This window comes from Acinonyx jubatus, chromosome B1 (genome assembly GCF_027475565.1).
Source record: "Acinonyx jubatus isolate Ajub_Pintada_27869175 chromosome B1, VMU_Ajub_asm_v1.0, whole genome shotgun sequence".
Classification (NCBI taxonomy): domain Eukaryota; kingdom Metazoa; phylum Chordata; class Mammalia; order Carnivora; family Felidae; genus Acinonyx; species Acinonyx jubatus.
The window spans coordinates 149,229,262-149,251,758 of record NC_069382.1 but is presented as its reverse complement, the minus strand read 5'-3'; the positions used below and the strand labels follow the sequence as shown (position 1 = coordinate 149,251,758).

The 22,497-nt window shown below is 34.6% G+C and overlaps 1 protein-coding gene across 10 annotated transcripts in view; it reads right to left on the bottom strand.

The window, feature by feature from the left end:
• EPHA5 (EPH receptor A5) overlaps nucleotides 1-22,497 on the bottom strand; it is a 336,378-nt gene that overhangs the window by 19,288 nt on the left and 294,593 nt on the right. For all 10 annotated transcript variants that reach the window (XM_053217288.1, XM_027057664.2, XM_027057636.2 and 7 more), the window contains 3 exons: nucleotides 9,560-9,621; nucleotides 7,943-8,152; nucleotides 4,784-4,933 (listed from right to left, as the gene is read on the bottom strand). In XM_053217288.1, the coding sequence (XP_053073263.1) occupies nucleotides 4,784-4,933; nucleotides 7,943-8,152; nucleotides 9,560-9,621 (422 nt within the window). The remainder of the gene's footprint in view (nucleotides 1-4,783; nucleotides 4,934-7,942; nucleotides 8,153-9,559; nucleotides 9,622-22,497) is intronic.

The window sequence follows — 22,497 nt, the reverse complement described above, 5'->3', positions numbered from 1 at the left end:
AGTTTAACGAAGGTGTGAGCGCCTATGTTGCTAGGTATTTACTTGAAATCTCACACGAGTCATTTTGTTACTGTGAGATATGAGGCTTTTCAGAAGTGACTGGAGTTTAAGAATATATTCTTGGAAATAATCTCAGATACCAAAGAAATAGTTCTGGATATACCCATTTTTTTCATAGGATTTATTTTCTGTTTCCAATATTATTAAAGATATATAGAGTATATCTTTTTCTTAGTACATCAATCTTAGATCAGTAGCATTCCAGAGATTAAAGACATCTTAAAAATCCTCTATTCAAGTCCATTCCCTTTGTAATCATTGAAATTGACCAAGAGTTATAGATTCCAAAATGACTGGCTTTTAGTTCAAGATTTTTGGTTTTTGTTTTTGCTGTTGTTGTTAAATAGAAAGGTACAGGACTTTTGAACTGAATATGGATATTTCTTTATGTATCGCTTACTCCAAAGGGATAAGAGTTGAAATGAGGTTACCAGTCACTAAAATAATTGCTTTTCTCTCAGGGCAGGCAGCATTATCCTTGCAAGACTAATATTATCTTCAAAGACCAATATTTGTCAAATACACTCATTGTAGATATTATTATACTAAGGCTATTAAGTCAAATAATTTGTTCACTGTCAAATATTGGTAATTTTCAGTATTTATATGGGACCTAAGTTCCTCACACTTTAATTATAACATGCTGTGTGTTATCATAAAATATTCTTTTTGTTTTACCATAAAATATTTCAGAAATATAAGATATGTGTATCTTTTTTTGTCCCATCAGAAATTACAACAAAGAATAGAAGGAGGACGAGAGGCACGCCCCGTAGAAAGTAGGCTGACATCCTTTTGGGGTCAAAAATTCTTCCTGCCTTAGAGTAAGATGTAGGCCAGCAGAAATAGTAATAGAAAACAGTCAAAAAAAGAACAAAGAATAAAAGTAATTCTAACATAAGAAGACTGAAAAACAGACAAATGAGTTTCTAAAACATTTTGTAATCTATGTGCTTAGTGTAGTCTACATATTCATATATTTCCCAATAAATGCAAGAGTAAAACACTGTTACTAAGTATAAAAATGCAATGCAATTAAGTCTCTTTTTATTTGGGTCTGGATTTTAAGTTCAGAAAAATGTTGCCATTTAAAATGTTTGCTATCAATAAAGAAGCCTCTACTGACCTCAGGATATTATCTTAGCTTCCTAAGCTTGAATCAGAGTTCACGGTCTGGTATTAAAATTATCTTCATCATTCTGGTTTATTTTTATGATGTGCTGTTATGTTTTTTCTCTGTGATGGCAGAGGCAATCCTAAATCAAAATAAACCCACTGCAGCATTCTGTCCCCTTGACATGGTGGAAGATCTCCTCTGGGAGATTTAGAATATTCTGCATGTCTTGGCAGTGTAATATTTTCATGATGCAAAGCCTTTTAAGAAGTAGATAGTATCTGGAATGTAGAGATTATGGGATACATCATTCAAAACACCAAATCAGTACTTCTATTTTGCTCTCTGAGAGTTTGTTTCCAAAGAAATATTCAGTGATCATGGTGTTCAAATACAGATCTGTCATGTTTCTTAAATACAAATTTGGATAGCAATTGAGGAAATCAAACTTAGTGTTATATGTAGAAGCTAAATGCTACTAACAATTGTGAACCTGCTTTGAAAATACATAGCATCTATTGCACAATTTATTAAAAGCAGACAGAAAGATCTGCAATTTTATAATCATTTACTTTAAACCTTATCTAGATTCTTGGTAAACCTAGTCAAAGCCAAAATATTAGTTTTTATTATAATTTCCTGAGAATATTATATCAGCACTCCCTTTTATTTTCTAAATAGTTTGAATTAAAGTTATCTGAGAGTGTATCAAAACTCTCAAATGGCTAAAATCAGAAAGAAAAAAAAACGTGTCTCAAATCCTTCATACCTCCTTGTTTCTATGTCCCTCTTAGTGTAATTTTATATTGTCCATTCACAATAGGCAGTGTGATTGCCCTAAATATGGGATTGGCCACTGCAACTGGCCTGATTATTGGATTGACCAATGTAATTTTATGCTACTTGATGAGATGCAATAGGGATCATTCTTGCCCTTCAGTCACTTGACAGATGAGCTCACATCTACACTAGTCTACTGGTCTCCAGAGGAAGATGAAGGTCATGTGGATTAGAGCCACAGTATGCCAGTATAGAGCAACCAACCCCACTGCCAACATGAGCAAGCCCAGTCACGATCAACAAAAACACTATGAGCATTTACATACCATCATGTTCTACTCTGGTCTATAATTTTATTTGTGACAGATGCAACTGTATCACATAAAATTGTCAATAATGTAGATAACAATGCTACACATATCATACACTAGCTGGGAAGGACTAATAATTCTGAGTTACAGAATGAGAATTGAAAAGAAGTTAACTAGGTAAATAAGGGACCAATGTTTTCCTTGGCATGGCAGAATAAAATACTTTCACAACAATTAAAGGACAGAATGGCATTAAAATAAGTCTTAAGAAAAGTTAGAGGCCAACTGTGAAGTGCTCGGTAGTTCAAGTTAGCATTTGGCATTTATCTGGAGAAAAGTAAGTAGCAAACAGGTCTGGTCTTCCTTCAGGTTATAAAAATCCAGAGTTGAATTTAAATTGAAGATTTTATATTCATCCAGATGGCTGATCTAGGATCATTGGTTGAAAATGGAAGGGAAGAAGCAGACATTGATTTAATTAGAGATAGTGTGGTAGTTTGGTACAAAAATTTTAGAGAATCATGGTGAAATCTCTGGTGCTACTTTTATTATTTTTTTGTGACCTTAAGAAAGTCATTTAATCTCTCTAAATTCAGTTTCTTAACTGCAAAACAAGAATTACAATAGCATCTCTCTGATGAGAGATGCACAATAGGAATTCAATGATACAGTTTTTTTTTTTTTAACAGCACTAGCCCTAAAATTGTAAAGCTGAAGTGAATAGATACTATGTTCTCCCAAATTTAGAGAAATATAAGCCAGCACTCCTTCCCCTAAACCAAGTGAGTAGGACACAAAGAAAACCGATTGTAGCAATTTTAGATAACTACAAAAAGGGTTCACTGCCTTGCCATAGGCTTGTTAGGGGGTAGGAATGCATTAAGCCCAATTTACTGTCACTTATCAGAGAAGAATGCTATGAAATAAGTCTTAGAAAAGCCAACGTGTGACCTTGACATCTCACCAGGAGATATTGGAAGAAGACAGGCTGGCTGGAGCAGTCTACAACAGTAGTCCAAAAAGGGAACAATGGCAGAGCATCCAACCAGAATGGGTTTCGCTCTCAGGTGAAGTACACATGTGCACTGGACAGCAAGAGACTGTGAGATTGGGAGCAGACAGCAAGTGAGGTGTACCCTGGAAGTAAGTTGGCGTAAGACACCCTCCTCCTCTGGTGACCATCCCCAGGGGTCCTTTCAAGAGCTCCGACACATACTTCACTAGAGAACCAACGTTTGGGTATTTGACCTGTGGGAGGCATCAACAACTAGCAAAAAAAAAAAAAAAAAAAAAAATCTTGCCCTTTCTTTTCTACATACCCATCAAGGGCAATTCTGAAAAATCTAGATACAAACTTTGCCAAAGGAAGAAGAGGAGCAAAAATGGGACCATTCTTCCTTCGCTAGGTACCGAGGGTCAGGCTGGCCTTGTGGTTGTGGAAAACACTTTGAAATGGATATGGCATTGGCTTTGATTTAGACTGGACTTGAATTTTTATATCTGAAATTGAATCTTAATTACTGGCATGGGACTGTTGTTTCAACAAAATGAGGCTGAAGAGCTGTAGGATCTGTCTAATAACCCCTGAAGGCATAGGAGTGGGATATTTTACAGAGCATGGATGAAAGAAATAATTGGAGGAAAAAAATAAATGTTTTAAATCAGTATGCTGTTGAGTTAAGATTGCTCCATATACTGGTTTTATAAAGAAGTAACGAGACAGTTGATGAAGCACTTAAGACAGTATGTGGCACATAGTTAGGGTTCAATATGTTAGCTGCTTTTACAGTTGTTGTTATTTGAAGGGAAAATATCAAATTTCAACATGATCCAAAATGGGAAGGCTGTATTGAATAGTAACAATGGAAAATTACAAAAGCAAAGACCAAAGAGCCATGTGTCAGGCATCACATAATAAATATTCTGAACTTGAATAGAAGAATCTTTCATAGTTTCTTTAATTTTAGGATTCTATTATTCTAAGTGTGAATTATTTTTCCATGTAAGAAAAAAATCTGTTTTCCCCCATATTAGACAGTCCAACTTTTCTTACACTTTTTTAAATTAAAAAAAAAACATAGATTATTATTTTTATCCCCTAAAAGCATCCACTATTACATCAATATCATTCATCCTTTCAGTTTGGAGTATTAGCTGTCTTTATCAAATGCAAATCATGAAAATGTGGCTGTCAGTATTCATTCTCTGATGGTTTCTTCTTCATCTTTGAAAATAATACTGACATAAAATGAGTGAACCCATCACTATAGTACAGCTAAAACTGTCTGGCAAGGGACTAAGCTTTTATGTAACAGTAACTTACTTTCTTTTGTACTAACTCATTTTGAGTTTCTGCATAAAGGCTATTTCAACAACAATAAAACAGATCAGAGGGTAAGCAAAGTATTTCATTTTTTTAAGCAACTGTCATTTTGAGAAATGAAAAAAGATTCTTTCTTCCAACTCAGAGAACAAAGCATTTCATTCTAAACTTGAGGGAGAGTAGTTCCATACTTACGTCTTGATTGGTCATCTCCCAATAGGGTCTCTCCCCATAAGACACAACCTCCCACATCACGATTCCATAGCTCCAGACATCACTGGCAGAGGTAAACTTTCGGAAAGCTATAGCTTCTGGGGCCGTCCATCTGATTGGAATTTTGCCTCCCTAAAATTGAAAAAGGATACAAGAATTCCCACATACTTCAAGCACATTTGGGGATATTGCCTCACTAGAAAGATCTAGAAAGAGATGTAGCATTTTTAAGTGAATCTGTTTGACAGCATGCAGTCTCTTTTCACATACCTCAGCCCGTAAGCACTTGTAGACTGACTACTAATTGGCTGTCCAGAAGCTTTCTGGTTTAAATTCTCTTTGACTACTGGAACACATACAGGACCCACATCTCAATTACAGTATCAGGATGGCAACTCAAAGAGGGGAAAGCAGGCAGCCAAGCAAATCAATAAGGTAAACTTTCATGACTTTCTAACAGAGAGTAAAGGACTTAAAATCCCAGGGTAGTTTTTTTCTTCCTTTCTTTAACATAGGAATTATAAATGGAAAGTCTTGATTGCTGAATGCAACCCTGAGAAGTTTAACAGTAAGACGAACATGAAAATCAGATATAATTATATTTCCCCCCAACATTGTGCAATTTCTTTTAGACTTGATTTCTCTTATTTTCTGCCAACATATTTTGGTGTTTTTTCTGTTACATACTGTTTTTGTTTTTACCTAATAGATAGGTATCTCACTTAATTTAACCAAATTAAAAATTATTGAAATTAGATTGCGGGGAAAAATTTATGACATGATATCAAGTTTGGAGTTTTTTCATGGTAAAAAAAAAAAATTGGTTTGGTAGATTTCCTCTTAGTTCACAAAATAAACACTTTTATATCCTTCCGGCAAACTTAGGAAACCAAACATTTCATCCATAAGCAAGGGGGAGGGTACAGGATTTGAATATTTTCTTGCAGAAAAGATTAACTTATGCCTTCCCATTTTGCAGAGAGGGAATGATTTAATTCATACACTAGGGAAAAAATGGAACTTAAGGAAATAACAGCTTCATGTAACATTTGAAGTTGTTCTGTGAGCTGAAGTTAATTTGAACTATTCAATCTATGTTTAAATTATTTGTTCCTTAGATATATGGTAACACCACTTTAAAAAGACTTTCCTGATACATACTTTTGTTAATTAAATATTCATAGGTAAGATTATATCATTAGGCTTGGCCGTGTGTCACTGTGATATTCTATAACGATATAATTACAGAATTATAGTTATATTCTATAACTACACTATTCCTCTTAAAATTGTAGATTGTCAAGTACTTTAAACTTCAGGCTAGAACTTTTCTCCTGGTCCTCTGACCATCATATTTGACATCGCTATTATCTGAAGTTCCCTTATCTTCTCATCTCTCAATATACGGATTTTCCATAAATTGCTATTATAACCCATTTCAAAGGAGTAAGTCTTGAAGGTCTTGGGATCTCTGCCTCCCCTCTCCTCGGTTCCCCCCCACCCCGGCCCCCAGCATGATACATTAACACACACCTTGACAAATCTGTTTTATGCATTTAACTAAGACATCAACCAATCATACTGGGAATGGATTTGTCTATAAACTCCTTCTTGCTTAGGCCAAGTTTATTAAGTGTAACAGTAATCCCAACGGAATTCTTAATTGAGGTTTCACTTAATGCAAATAATGAAAATGACAATTAGCTTTAGAAGAGGAGGGATATCCCATCAATTAATTTATTGATTTATTAAGCTAACCATTAAAAGGCTTTGTTTGCTTAGATAAGTTACTCTTGGACTTCAGTATAGTACAGTCCCTAAATATCCATGAATCACAAAGCAACAGCTGAAAAAAAAAAGCCTTATAGTCTATGAAAAGAGTTTATCGTTAGACTGCGAGTAGAAGTAATTTCAAATAATTGAATTAAATAAGCAATGTGTAACATATCTGTCTTAAGAATGTGAGATGACTGGGACGCCTGGATGGCTCAGTCGGTTAAGTATCTGAACTTGGCTCAGGTCATGATCTCACAGTTTGTGAGCTTGAGCTGTGCTCACAACTCAGAGCCTGGAGCCTGCTTCAGATTCTGTGGCTCCCTCTTTCTCTGCCCCTCCCCGCTCTTGCACTCTGTCTCTCTCTCAAAAATAAATAAACATTAAAAAAAAATTTTTTAAATGTGAGATGCCAGAAGTGTCCTTCTGTGTTGACACAGCAGTTAACCAAATCTTATAGTGAAAAAGATACAATGATAAATTTTTAGCTTCACAAGGAGTTGGAACATCGAAGATATTTAACTTCATGTTTTCTTGACATTGAAAGATTTAGAATTAAACACAGTTTATGATAAGGGATTCAAACTCAAAAGGTGCAATACATAGAATGCTCCAAAAATTCTCTTACACCAATACCCACAGTTTTCCACAGAAAGAATTGTCAGATATATACCATATCGATTCAGGAAGCAATTACTTTGCTGGAAAAGGGTGTTGATTTATGCTAATTATGACAAGATGAGTTAGTGGCCAACTTTCCATAAATGTGAGCTTAGCAGTTAATATAGCATGTCAGGAAAGTAATTAGGCATTAAAATACTTCCAGTGAATCAAAACTTTTTGAAGAAATAGTTATTTTATTCCCTACCATGTGAGTCCTTAAAAGGTAGGCTTAGATATTTCATTTCTATATTTGTTTTACAAATGAGGACACTGTGGTGCAGAGAGTTTAAGCTTCCCAATGTTATACATGTTTATATATTCATATATACATATATTATATTTATTTGTTTTAGTTAGGAAATTCTCTAACTTTCTCTTTTACATTTAAAACTCTGTATGTACAATTTTCGAAGCGTTGTATTCACTCTGACCTCAAAGTTTTTGTTTTCAGTATCTGTAAGGGAAAAAAAATGAAATCTTGTGACCCATACGGTGAATACTTTACTTATTTGAGTTTAATATACAAATTTGCTGCTATCCAACCTGTAGAATGATTACATTTTTTTATCTCCCCCTCCCACCATCCCTTTTTCTCTCTGTCTTCCTATGGGAGAGGAATGTTCTTTTTACTATTTCCTTTAAACACCTTTAAAAATTAAACATGTCTAGTCTAGTGTTTCAGAAATGCATTCTGTTAGATCTTACCCTGGTGGTATAGGCTGCCTCGGGATCGTCTTCCAGCACCCTGGAAAGTCCAAAGTCAGACACTTTGCACACAAGGTTACTGTTGATTAAGATGTTTCTGGCAGCAAGGTCTCTATGCACGTAGCCCATGTCGGAAAGGTACTTCATTCCCGCAGCGATGCCTCTCAGCATGCCAACAAGCTGAATCACAGTGAATTGCCCATCGTTTTTCTGTAGAAACGATGTAGAAATATTAGTCCTGCGGCAATAATTACTGGGGGAAAATTTGAAAGGATCTTCCTTCAAGCGCCAAATTAATAGTATCACCAAATTCATATGCCATTCTTAGCTGAAGGAGAATGGAAAAAGTTATGAAATATTTTGTTAATTTTGTAACATTTACCAGTCCTCTGCTTGGTCAAAGCAGATCAAGACTTTGAAAGCTCTTGTCAAAAATCTCATTTAGTTGCCCTTTTCTGCATTGTAATTCCTTTACTCTCAGTTATCAGAGGAGAATGTTCATCACTCCAACCTAGCACCTGCCTTAGATGAACATGGCACATTTTTGAGGTGCTTTAAAATAAGTTAGCTGGATAGGCATATTGGAGTAAAAAAGAAGTGGCTGGAGGAGACAAAGGAGTTTCTTTAACAACAGATGGGAGAAAGATCACTGAGCAATGACCAGACAACGTTAGCATTTCTTAGAAGCTTGCTGTCTTTGTCAAAGGCACTGAATTTACTGCAGGTACACGGAATAAGGCCCAACTAATGATTAATTTGATATAAAGGAATGATATAATCTTAAGAGACTAGAGAACTTGAAGATACGTATAAGAAATTTGACAACAGAATCTGGTAGAGTCTGGAGATTAGAAGAAAACTTTGCCTTATTAGTAGACAGCTGTCCTCTTCAATGCACCGGTCCTTGGAATAATCCTCAAGAAAGTCATTGTCCCATCACCTCGCCTAATCAGTAGTAATAGTTGCTACACTAAATGTGAAAACCTGCCAGCCTACAGGTTTAATCAGGCCTGCAAACATGTTACATTGTCCAGCCCAAGCTATTTTGTAATATAATCAGTTGCCAACAATTAAAATTTGGACACTTGCACATAAAAACAAAACAATACTTTCCCTAGGACCCAGAAGATCTGACAACATTAGTGATACCATCTATTATCATGTAATCATTCCACTGGTAAAAGTGGTGGCTGACCCTCAGTCTATTGGGTCCCTTTATTAATACAGAAAAGTTGCATAGACCTTTTACACATTTTTTTCCTTGCTCTACCTGACTTTATATACTCTGAAAAACTTACTATTTGTAAAAAAGCTTCTTTTTTTTCCTTTTCTTTCCTTCTGTCTTTTTCTTTGTTTTCTTCCTTTTTCTCCCCTTTCCTTTTTTTGGGGGGCAAATTAACATATATTTAAAGAAAACTATGGGGACATATGGTTTGGATTTGTGTACATTTCTGAAAAGGACAATTTTCAGACCAAAGTTTATTTTTGGAGTATAAACATTCTGACCCCTGAAATTTCTATTTCAAAATTCTGCTTTACAGTGACTTAATTTTAACTTCAACATCATAGCCAATATACAAATAACACTTTGAATAATTAAGTTGGTCTCAAACCTACCTTTAAAAATGTATCTAAAGAGCCATTTTCCATGTACTCTGTCACTATCATCACGGGTTTGCCTGAAAAGAAAACATGGTATGAACTATAATGTTTTGATTTGGCATTCTTATCTAGGAAACGTTTGCCATAAGTTATTACTTCTTCCAAATTATATATATTCTTTTAAAAAATGTCCTCTTCGAGTAGCAAGTAAATTCATGACATGATGATATCTTAGTGTAATGGGAAAGTATCACAAGAATAATAATAGATTGACATTTAAGATATAAAAATACACAATTTTCAATATTAAAATCAGTTTGTCAAAAATAGTTTAAGCCTGCATTTTAGTTTAATACAGGTAATGATATAATATGCCAAATAACATCCAGCAAAGAACTGTGACCATATTTGTCTTTCCCACAATTCTGAATAAAAATTCCTGTCTATCTAACTGTCCTGCATGCGACCCCTTGAATATAGGTTGTATTTTCCTAACTTTATTTCTATGTTCTTATAACTCCTTTCCTCATGGATACATCCTTTTTCCTCTCTGTCACACACACTCTCTATCAGCCCAAATTTTTTTCATTCCTCAAAACTCTGTTCTATGGCCGTTGGGTGGGGGAATGGGCTAAATGGGTGATGGGCATTAAGGAGGGCACTTGTTGAGATGAGCACTGGGTGTTATATGTAAGTGATGAATCACTAAATTCTACTCTTGAAATCATTATTACATTACATGTCAACTAACTTTAATTTAAATAAATATTAAAAATTTTAAAAAAAACTGTTCTAATTTCTCTTGCTATCTGGAAACTTCTCTAGCAATCACTGTTTCCTCCCCTTTCATGTCTGATATAGAAATGCAACTTAGAGGTCAGCTGGACAGACTCTGAAGTCATGCTGCATGGCTTTGAATGCCAGATCAATCACTTATGATGCAATCTTGAGCAAATCATTTATTATCTTTGTGCCTCAGTTTTCTCATCTGTAAAATAAGTGTATTAATGTCACCTACTTCACAGAGTTGTGGTAAGTATCCAGCAAGTCATATGGTTATGCAAGTCACTTTGAATAGTGCTGGCCAGTTAGAATTTGATGTTTTGTTATTTTATAAACTTTAACTATGTATCTATGGTTTAAATTTCTTGCTGGATATAGGTTGACTAAGAGAATAGATCATATTTTATCTTCCATAAAATTATGGCACTTTGTATATAATGTATCTGTGATACAAGATGAAAAATACATGATGAGGGGCACCTGGGTGGCTCAGTCAGTTAAACACCAATTCTTGACCTCGGCTCCAATCATGACCTCATGATTCCTGAATTGGAGTCCCTCACTGGGCTCTGTGCTGATAGTGTGGAGTCTGCTTCAGATTCTGTCTCTCCCTCTCTTTTTGCTCATCCCCTACTCATGATCTCTTACTCAAAATAAAGAGATAAACTTAAAAACATACAAGATCGGGGTGCCTGGATGGCTCAGTAGGTTAAGCATCTGACTTCAGCTCAGGTCATGATCTCATGGTCCATGAGTTCGAGCATGAGTCGGGCTCTGTGCTGACAGCTCAGAACCTGGAGCCTGCTTCAGATTCTCTCTCTCCCTCTCTCTCTGCCCCTCCCCTGCGCTCTCTCTCTCTCTCTCAAAACTAAATAAACGTTAAAAAAATATAAGATCAAAAATCCTTATTATATGAGAAAATATCTAAAACATGATTGTTAGTTTTATCACTCCACATTGACCTCACTATATTTTAAAACATGCCCCTTTACTAATTTAATAAAAGCATGTTACATAAAATTTGTGTTAAAATATTTTTTGTTTAAATTATTTGTTACATTTGTGTTAAATTTTGTGTTAAATTATTTGTTAAATTTGTGTTAAAATATTTGTGTTTAAAATATTTTAAGTAAAAGGATACCTTATGTCAGAAAAATTGCTATCTTAGATGTCTATTAATTAACTTTTTGTATTATGAAGAGAAACACTTAAACAATCAGAACATGTTGGGATGAGCACTGGGTGTTGTATGGAAACCAATTTGACAATAAATTTCATATATTAAAAAAATAATCATAAAATGCATTATAATTAACATAATAGCATTCTCCAGAAAAACATCTGTATTTTACTGAAGAAGTGATTAATTCAACCCATAGAATTATATATTACATATTTGTTCATACAACATTATCTAGAAGTGCAAATAAATCTATAGAAAGTTAGACAATTACATATGACAAAGAAATAAGTAGGAAGAAAAAGGATTTTCTCATGTCAAGATCACTTAAAAGTTACTATTTAGAGTAATAAGGTAGTACTAATTTCTTACTCAGATAATTATCTTTTTAAAAAAATACTTCAGAAGCAATATTCTTTTAATTGAATGTGATGAGTATATTACAAATCTAGACACATTTCTCTCTTCCTCTTTAATGTTTAGAAAAGTAGTTAAAAATTTGTCTAAAATAATTCCTTTGGCATACGTTTGTAGACGCCTACATTTGGTGAAACGTCACATATGCAGAGAACAAACACTAGAGAGGGAGAGTCATCATTTGATCTGAACCTTGAAGAGTGAAGGGGACACCCCTGTAATCAAAGGTAACATATTCCAGGAAGAAGAGGCAACATGTGCCAAGACATCTTGTCATGAAAGAACCCATCAAGCTCAAATATGGCTAAAGCCCTGGATTTTTGCTTTGTCAATTAGGAAGTGATAGGAGATGAGCTGGGAAACAAGTTTCTTAAAACCTGACTGGGCATACAATACCTTAGTAAAATAAATAAATAAATAAACTCATAATGTATTTGCAAGTGCCTGTGACAGCACAAGAAAAGAAGAGATTACGTGTTTTTAAATTAGTTAATTGTAATCTAAGCTCATGAATAGAGAGGTGTTTCCAGTGTAACGTTATTTTAATTATATTGCCACACCCATTTTAATTCAACTTTTAAAATAAACATAATTGTGCTTTGGACCTTTTTAGTCACATTCTCACATCTCAGAGCCCATTTTAGCCTTTCTTTAATGTCGAAGCTCCCTCCCCCCACCCTTTTTTTCCCCCAAACTTCACAACTAATATACTTCCCCAGGAGTAATGGCCAAAATATGTGATAACTGCTTTGGCACAGGTACCTATGTGTCAGGAGTTACACCAGCCACAATGCTGGAGTATCCTAGAGTGTCCTGCTGTACCAGACCATCATCCCTTCGTTTGCCTGACTTCAGGGATTCAGAAATCACCAGGGATGAAGCTGAGTAGGTATATAAAGGGGACACATGGGTAACTATGCACCAGCTTTTTATCAAACACTATAGAAATATTTCAATAAATTTACAGCTAATAGAGCCAAAGAGTGTGTACTTGCTCAACATCAGCCCTGATCCAACTAGAAGGAGGCCTCCATTTTCTGGAATCAATCGGGTTAGCTCTTTCATTTTGACTTTGACTCTCACTTACAGAAATCCAATGAGGAAACTGTCATAGTATAATTGGAATTGGAAGAACTGATTTCTAGAAGATATCCAGAGAATATAGTCTTAGCTTTTCCTCATTGGCACCTCTCAGCTCATACCATATAAGTAGATGTCTTGTCCATCAGACTGAAACCCTGATTCTTGTCTATCATTATCTACTCTAACCCCAAGACCTTTATAATTGCAGCATCTTCCCTATATTCTGACTTATAAAACTTTCAGTTTCTTTCTACTCTCTTTTTCTACAATTTCTTCATTCTATCTACCCTCTCGTTTGTTGGACTCTCTTTTTACCATTATGGGTTAGTGGTAAATATTTAGTACTGCTCACCCAAGGTCTACTGAGTAGAAATTGGATAGAATCCCCTTATAAAAACATCTTTTTCTTGGCTAAATTTGTTCCTTAAATTCAATCCAAATTCACTAAGCTTAGAAGAAAAAATGTATACTCTAAAAAGAATGAACTGATCAGAAGACTATTGACATTGAAAAATATACATTTGGAAAGAAAAAAATAAATGATTACATTTTGGGGAAATGGGCACCTGGCATTTGTTCTATAAGATTTCCTAGATCTCATCACCTAGTTCCAAAAGTCAGATTAATTATTTATGACAGTGCAGGTTGTAATGTCAATAACAAAAATGTTATTTGAGAAATATGATAGGAAACTAAAATACTTCTCACATTTTAGAAAATGGGAGAAAAGCAATTAAAATGAATGTTTGCAAACAAGCATGATCTTCTTTTGTTGACAAGAATAAGACACTTCAGGACCCATTCGATTATTTTTCATGCTTGAGTCATTTTAATGCTAATTATATTTAGTTTGGCTTATGTTTTGTCTCAGTTCCTGCTAGCCTGCAAGAATGACATAGCAATAATTAATGTGGCTTACTCTAACCCTTGTAAATTCAATAAAACTGTATAAATCATTTTCCATTATCCAGCTCGAAGTACAAAGAGTAGATTTGCCAATAATTTTGAAAGCATATTATCAAAAATCTATATAAAAAGAGCTCATAAAGCATGTCAAAACATGATTCTAATCAGAGTGGAGTTTTTATACTACTTTATATTATTTATCAAAGACTTAACCCAGAGTCTAAGTAGTAATAGAAACACATTATTTGTGGAATTCACCAATCTTATATTTTAATCATTCAGTATTGATAATCATAAAAAGAGCTACAATTTATGTATTTATTGAATTCTCACTTTTTACAGGGCACAGTGTTATTTTTAATTTTATTAAATTCCATAATAGTGATATTACAAAAGACTTTTTCAGAAAAAGAAGAGTGAGATTTAAAAAACAGATTGAATACATAACTTGGGTTGACGAGTACAAATATATAAGAACCAAAGTTAGGAATCGCATTATGTCCATTTGACTATAAAAGCTATTCTACTTTCCTCCGTACTATGATGCCTATGATTTCAAAATACTTATTTTAAATTTTATTTTATAATCTCACAACTATTTACTCTTTTGTGTTAATATAAGCTTGGTAATCATGACTATGGCATGATAAACTATCCAACTACTAATGACAGATCTGGTAGGAATTTAGCTTCTCTCAGTAAATAATATATCCTTACATATGACTATTACTTATATACGTTCTGAGTGGTCTGAAGTGTTATATGGTGAAATAAATGGTCTTGGATTCTATTTAGTTATTTTTTTTTAACATTTATTTATTTTTGAGACAGAGAAAGACAGAATATGAATGGGGGAGGGTCAGAGAGAGGGAGACACAGAATCTGAAACAGGCTCCAGGCTCTGAGCGGTCAGCACAGAGCCCGACGCGGGGCTCGAACTCATGGACCGCGAGATCATGACTTGAGCCGAAGTCGGAGGCTTAACCGACTGAGCCACCCAGGCGCCCCTCTTGGATTCTATTTATATGAGGTATCTAAAGGAGTAAACCCATAGAAACAAAAAGTGGAAAGATTATTGCTAACACCTGGGGAAGGAAGAAAGGAAAAGCTACTCTTCAACCCGTATAAAGGTTCAGTATTATAAGACAAAAAAGTTCAGAAGATCAGTTGTGCAACATTTTGGTTATGAATAACAATATTGTACTCCCACTTGAAAATTTAAGATTGATACATAAAAAAAAATTGAGTTTGTTTCCTTACCCTGTGATTTTTTGGTGTTAATGTCTACCACAAATCCAAGAGAGGAGAGACTATGCCATCCCTGGTGATGTAATCTTTTTCCATAAGACATCTTAAAGTTAGCTGGAACAAACTTTGGGGAATCATTGATCTTGTCCTTGCTTTTCAGAGCATTACCCCAACAATAGGCACAGCTATCATCTGGGAGCTTGTTGGAAATGCATAATCTTAGTGCTCAACCTGATCTACTGAAGCAAATTCTGTATTTTTTTTTCATTAAAAAAATGTATTTAAATTCAAGTTAGTTAGCATTGAGTGTAGTATTAGTTTTGGGAATAGAGCCCAGTGATTCATCAGTTATATATAAAACCCAGTGCTCATTCCAAGAAGTACCCTTCCTTAATGCCCATCATTCAGTTAGCCCATCCTTCCATGCCCCTTTTTCCAGAAACCTTCACTTTATTCTCTGTATTTAAGAGTCTCTTATGGTTTACCTCCCTCTCTGTTTTTATCTTCTTTTTCCTTCCTTTCTCCTATGTTCATCTGTTGTGTTTCTTAAATTCCACATATGAGTTGAAGCATATGATATTCGTCTTTCTCTGACTTATTTCGCTTAGCATAATACATTCTAATTCCACTCACATTGTTGCAAATGGCAAGATTTCATTCTTTTTGATCAACGAGTAGTATTCCATCTTCTTTATCTCTTCATCAGTCAATGGACATTTGGGCTCTTTCCATAATTTGGCTATAGCTGATAGTGCCGCTATAAACATTGGGGTACATGCGTGCCTTCAAATCAGCATTTTTGTATCCTTTGGATAAATACCTAGTAGGGCAATTGCTGGATCTTTTTAATTTCTTGAGAAACCTCCATACTGGATCCAGACTGGCCGCACCAGTTTGCATTCCCACCAATGCTTCAAATTCTACATTTTAGCGATATCCTCGGATGCACATAATTTTGAGAAACAGTGAACCAAGCCGCATCACAAAAGTTGCAGCTAAATCTGGGCTTATTATTTTATTTGCTTTGGTACCACATGTTTTTTCTAAAACCGTTAGCTCACCAGTACACACTTGATACCACTTAGGGCTCCACACAAGAGCATTTGATTTAGAAGCATCATAATTCACTGGAGAACAACTGTCACTGGGTTTCTCTTAGAGATATTTTACAAGACTTATAAATAATGAAAAGTAAGCCTGTACTTACATATCTACATTTTTATTTCCCTCTGTCATTCTATTTGGGTTATATTCCAATTAGTATGAACACTTGCAGCTGTTTGAAATTACTTTTATTTTGACCCCAAGAGAAACTTGAGATAACTCAGATATCATGATTCAATTATTAATGGTTAATGGTCAATGAGAAAATGGAATCTGGAGCTTAGGGTAGGAATAGATAATGCTTATTAAGGGGGTAAGGAAGGGAAGATAAAGTATGGGGCAATTAGTAGGGTACTCATAGGGGCACCTGGGTGGCTCAGTCAGTTAAGTGGTAGGACTCTTGATTTCAGTACAGGACATGATCTCACATTTTTGTGAGTTTGAGCCTTCCATCAGGCTCTCTGCACTGACTGTGCTCAGGGGGCCTGCTTGGAATTCTCCCTCTCTCTCTGCCCCTCTTCATTTGAGCTCTCTCTGTCTCTCTCAAAATAAATTAGTAAAATTTAAAAAAAGAGGCTCTCATATTTTAATTCCATTATGGTCCTTAGTTGTTGGTTAACACTTTAGGGAAAAATAATTTATAACACTATATAATTTTAATTTGGTGAAAGATGATAAAATCAAAAGTCTACATACATTACCTGAGATGGGATGATGAAAATACCAAATGTTTCTATAAATAAAAATTCCAAACTTTCCATAATATCCTCTTTTATTTCAGATTGTTTACACTGATAGAAACTTTTTCATCAGATGCTCATTTCTAAAATTAAAAATGAATTGGAATTGTTCTGACATTAGTGAAGGTAGATAATTACTTTTGGATTCAGAAAATATGGACTTTTCAGAGGAGGTGGGAATCCAAGAATTAAGAAATCTGACAGCTTTGTTTTATTAATGAAAATACTTTAAAAATACAGTGTTTAATTTACTAATAAACAGTTATTTATAGTAATAACAATTTATAGTAATTACTAATAAACAGTTTATAGTAATAACAATTTATAGTAATTACTAATAAATAGTAATTTATTAGTTTTTGTTTCTATATTCTATAAATTTTTTTCAGATGAGCAGGATTTAAATACCAGGAAGAGCACTTGTAAATATCTCATAATTATTTTTCATATATTTTTTCAACCTCTTTTTATGTCCTAACAAATAAAAACAGGTACTGAATTAATGAGCTGGCTTTTAGGTCTATTTCAGCTGTAAATATATTTCCATCATGGTTTGTCACTGGTTCATAGAATTTGTTTCATTTCATGAAATGGATGATGCAAAATTCAAGCATACTCATACTTCAAACATTTTCATTTTTAAGTCCATCTTCAGACAGAACATCAGGCATTGGATCCTTCTCAAATATAAGTGGTTCGAAACTAAGCTACTGATTACCAACCACAGCCTTGCTCCTCCCAGACTTTTTCCTGTAAATGGCAATTCCTCTCTTTGAGAAACTAATGACAATTTATAATTATTGTTGACTCCTCTCTTTTTCTCACACTCCATATCTGAACCACAAGAAGTCTTACTGTAATTGTCTTCAAAATATCTAAGAATGCAACTACTACTCTCCATCCTGCTAGATCAGTACCCTGATCTAATCCATAAGGAGGTCTGAATAATGTCACTAGCTTTCCCATGGTCTCTCTGCTTGGACATTGGCTCCTACCATCTACACTTAACAGAAGCCTGACTGATCCTGTTAACATTGATAATAGACTCCATCACATCTTGGTTCTAAAGGCTGCAAAGATCAGATTAAGAGATGGTCTTCATAGGGACCAAAGAGGGTGTGCACTATCTATCCTCCTGCTCTACCTTCAGATTAGCTTCCTCCAGACTCCTCTCCTTCATTCCACTGAAGCAAAAATGCCCTTGATATTTTTGAGTATCCCATGAAAGTTCCATTTGAGACTTGTGGGTCCTTATTTCTATAACATTCTGTTCCTAGATATCTGTAAGCCCACACCTTCACTTCATTCAAGCCTTATCAGAGAGGGCTTTCACTAAATAAAATAGAAATCACTAACCCTCAGTAGAAGCAATCCCTAATTTCTTCACCTAGCTTTATTTTTTCATTAAATGTATCATGAATGTATTTATTAACTTAATTTCTGTTTCCCCCACCCAAAATAAATTTTATAAAGGCAGGAACTCAGTCTCTTTATCTCTGCTGTATCATGCTGATCAATATTGATAGACATGTATTATGTGACCAATTAATATCTTTGAATAAATAAATGTTTGTCAAGTGTATACTGAATGATAAAATATGAGATTGGTAATGTGCGCTATTTAAGAGCTTGGGTTTGGAAATTATGTAAAACTCTTTTAAAATGTGGCATTATCATATACTAGTTTTATGATACTGGGTAAGGTATTTAATCTCTTTAAAGTTAATTTTTCCTATCTGTAAAATAAGAACAAATACTTTTGTCTAAAAAAATACATTATTTTGCAGATTAGAGATAATATAGAAGGAGAATTAAGCTCAGTAAATTTTTAAAGTAATGTTAATGATTAGTAGTAGTAATAACTGTTATATGCAAGATCTTGTGAAAAGATTCTCAAGCAATTTCCTTCATATGAATTTTAATTTTTTTCTAAACAATTGTGGTTTTAAAGAATAAAGTTTTAACAATAAAATACAAACTATATATCACTCTAGCTAGTTTTAACTGTTTACAAAACTGCATTAAGTCATCTACTCATTTAATATCATTCATGTCTAGCCCTGTGATAGAGACTGGGGGGGGGTATAAACATATATCAGTTTCAAGAAGCTCATTTTGTAGTACGGATGATAAAGCATGTAGAGAGATAATTATGATATCATGCATAGCAAGACAAAGTGCAGAGCAATGCAACTAGAGTGTATATGATTGTCTCTGGCTGAGAATTTATTCATTCAACAAATATATGAAATGCTACACATTCTCAGCACTGATCTAGGAACACCAGGTGAGCAAGATACAAAACTTCTGCATTTAGAGGCTTAAATTCTAATGTAGGACCAGGAAGCTTTCCTTTACTGAGCTATTTGTTCAACTGGGAAGTTTTCTTTTACTGAGCTATTCAACACTATTTAGTAATTACTGTATGCAAGGCAGACACTGAGGATAGAAAGGAAAATGAAGATAAATGACACCGATCTAATGGAGAAAGCCACATTTGAATTAATCTTGAAGGTCAAGTAGAGCTGAAGAAAGTAGACAGGACATTCTAGGGCTGAATGAAGTGTTTCAAAGGGACAGAACAAGAACTAGGTAGAGTTTTTCTGGAAAGGAAAGAGTGGAATGTGAGTCATGGCCAAAATTATACCAGGCTAAGCAACAAAGTGTATGTTTTTTGCTTCGTTTATTTGCTTGTTTGGTGATTAAGCATCAGAGGAAAGCAGTGATTAAGTAAAATCTACCTTGGGATAGTATGTATGGAGGGGCTAATGTGAGAAAATACAAAAATAGGAAGACTTGCTTGAAGATTGCTTGAAATAGCTCAGGATAATGTATAATATATAATAAAATCGAAGTGACTTTATAAGATAGAATGAAATACTATAGTTGCAGGTAATTACATATTTATAAAATAAGTCAAGAATTGTCTGACAATGTAAATAATTAATTGTCATTGAAGGTGCCATCTACTCAGACGTAGAAATAAAAAGAAATAGGGAGAGATTTCTCTAAAGTTCCTTTAATATTTTGTTTAAATTGATTAATTTTACAGAAGAACTAAACTTGTTTGTACTTGATCCTGGATTAAGAAATATAACTATGAATCACTTTAAGATTCAAAAGAAACATTCCTTTAGTCAACTTCGATAATAATTTCCAGGAGTATGGAAAAATAAGTCTTAAAGAACTAAAGATGCTGTGATGGGAAAATTTGATATTTTTATTTTATTTTTTAATCTCTTTAAATAGTAAAAGTTGGCCCTGTATATATTACATGAAAGCATACTGCACTGTGAATAAGTCAATTAAGGCAGGGCCTGTGGGTTTTTTACATCATTTCTCATGAAATCTCTCTAGAATATATAACTATTTATGATATGCCCTATTTAACAACACATCAGAGAAGGAATTTGAATTCAGGCCCATGTTTCTGGCACATAGGGCAGTGATACCAGAAAGATGAAGGTTCGTGATGACATCATCCATAGAAGTGCTACTTCAGACTCCCTCCCTCAGCTTCAATCAGAAAAATAACACGATTCAGTTGCACTTATGTCTCATTATCTGTGTGCTGCAGGTTGAGAATAATTGTTGAATAAATTAGCATCAGATCAGAGAGCATGAAATTAAGGACACAAATAAAGTGAGTTGCAACATGGTAAATTAAAAACAAGTTGAAGACTTCCTCAGTTGAACATCAAGAGGTACATTTATTAAGGGGAATGCAGTCTGAGTTCACATAGAATATAAGACAGAATTATTTTAAATATTTTCCTTTTGCTTCATGCGTATGTGTAGTTTCAGGGTAGCAACATCAAATAGAACATTCAATTAGGAGACTAGAAATTTCAAATCTGTATTCCCAACCACAGTACTGTTTTTAAGACCAAAATGTACAAAATTTAGGTAGGATCATTTGTTGTTAACGACACTTTTAAAACAAGGTTTTCGGGGCACCTGGGTGGCTCAGTCAGTTAAACGACCCACTCTTTTTTTTTTTTTCAACGTTTATTTATTTTTGGGACAGAGAGAGACAGAGCATGAACAGGGGAGGGGCAGAGAGAGAGGGAGACACAGAATCGGAAACAGGCTCCAGGCTCTGAGCCATCAGCCCAGAGCCCAACGCGGGGCTCGAACTCACGGACCGCGAGATCGTGACCTCGCTGAAGTCGGACGCTTAACCGACTGTGCCACCCAGGCGCCCCTAAACCACCCATTCTTGATATTGGCTCAGGTTATGATCTCATGGTTTGTGGGATTGAGCCCCATGTCGGCCTCTATGCTGACAATGTGGAGCCTGCTTGGATTCTCTGTCCCTCTCCTGCTCTCTCCTTCTCTCTCTCTCGAAATAAATAAATAAAAATTAAAAATGAAAATAAGCACAAATAAAGGTTTCAAGTGCATATAAAGTACATGACAGATTTACTTTTTACATGTTTATTTAGTTTTGAGAAAGAGAGAAAGTGTGAGCAGGGAAGGGGCAGAGACAGAGGGGGACAGAGGATCTGAAGCAGGCTGTATGCTGACAGCAGAGAGCCAGATATGGGACTTGAACTTATAAACCATGAGACCATGACCTAAGCCAAAGTTGGATGATTAACCGACTGAGCCACCCAGACATCCCAGTATATGACAAATTTAGTTGACTTAATATAAAAGATTTAGTTATCTTAGTTTGTCTCAGTCAGGACCCATTCACATTAAACAAGTTCTGTAATAAATCAGGAGTCATAAAAGTAGGTAGTATTAGTTATAATTATTTTAGGGTATTGTCCACTAGTATCTAATGCATTAACTTAGATTAAAATAAACATACCACTATACATACATAAACTACTATAATTACCTGCAGATTTTTTCACATATATACCTAACACAAAAATATATCTCAATTTAATCTGTACAACAGTCTTACAAGTTAGGTATGACTTCCCCCTTTTTTTTGGTGATATTGAAGCTCAAAGTGTTTAAGTAAGGTGCCCATGGATGGGTTTAGCATTAAGTGTAATAGGCTTACATAAATTTATAGGACATTGTCTTTATCTTTGACAAGCAGACCTTTTTTAGGTAAGAGTTAAAAATATATGCAAAATGGAAAAAATTAAATGAAAGATCTGAGTAAGAATTTTGGACATAGGAAGGATCATTATAGACATTTGCAAAAATTTATACATTGGCACAGTGTTCAAAAGAAGGAGGGATTACTTCATGGTGAAGTGGTGAGGGATTGTTTCATGGATGTGATGAGATCTGAACAGGATTTTGAAGGAACTGAAAAGGTAGTAAATACAACGGTGTAAATTTCAGAGGAAGAAGCAATGTAGGCAGATCAAAATATCAAGCATGTTAAAATGGACTAAAAGACATGGCATATGAAGGAGTTCAGAGCACAGGAACAGATATAATGGGAAAGTGATACCTATATATCTGTTAGTACCCTGCCATGCCTGTCCGAAACTTTATCTGTATTAATTGATGTCCCTTTTACATCG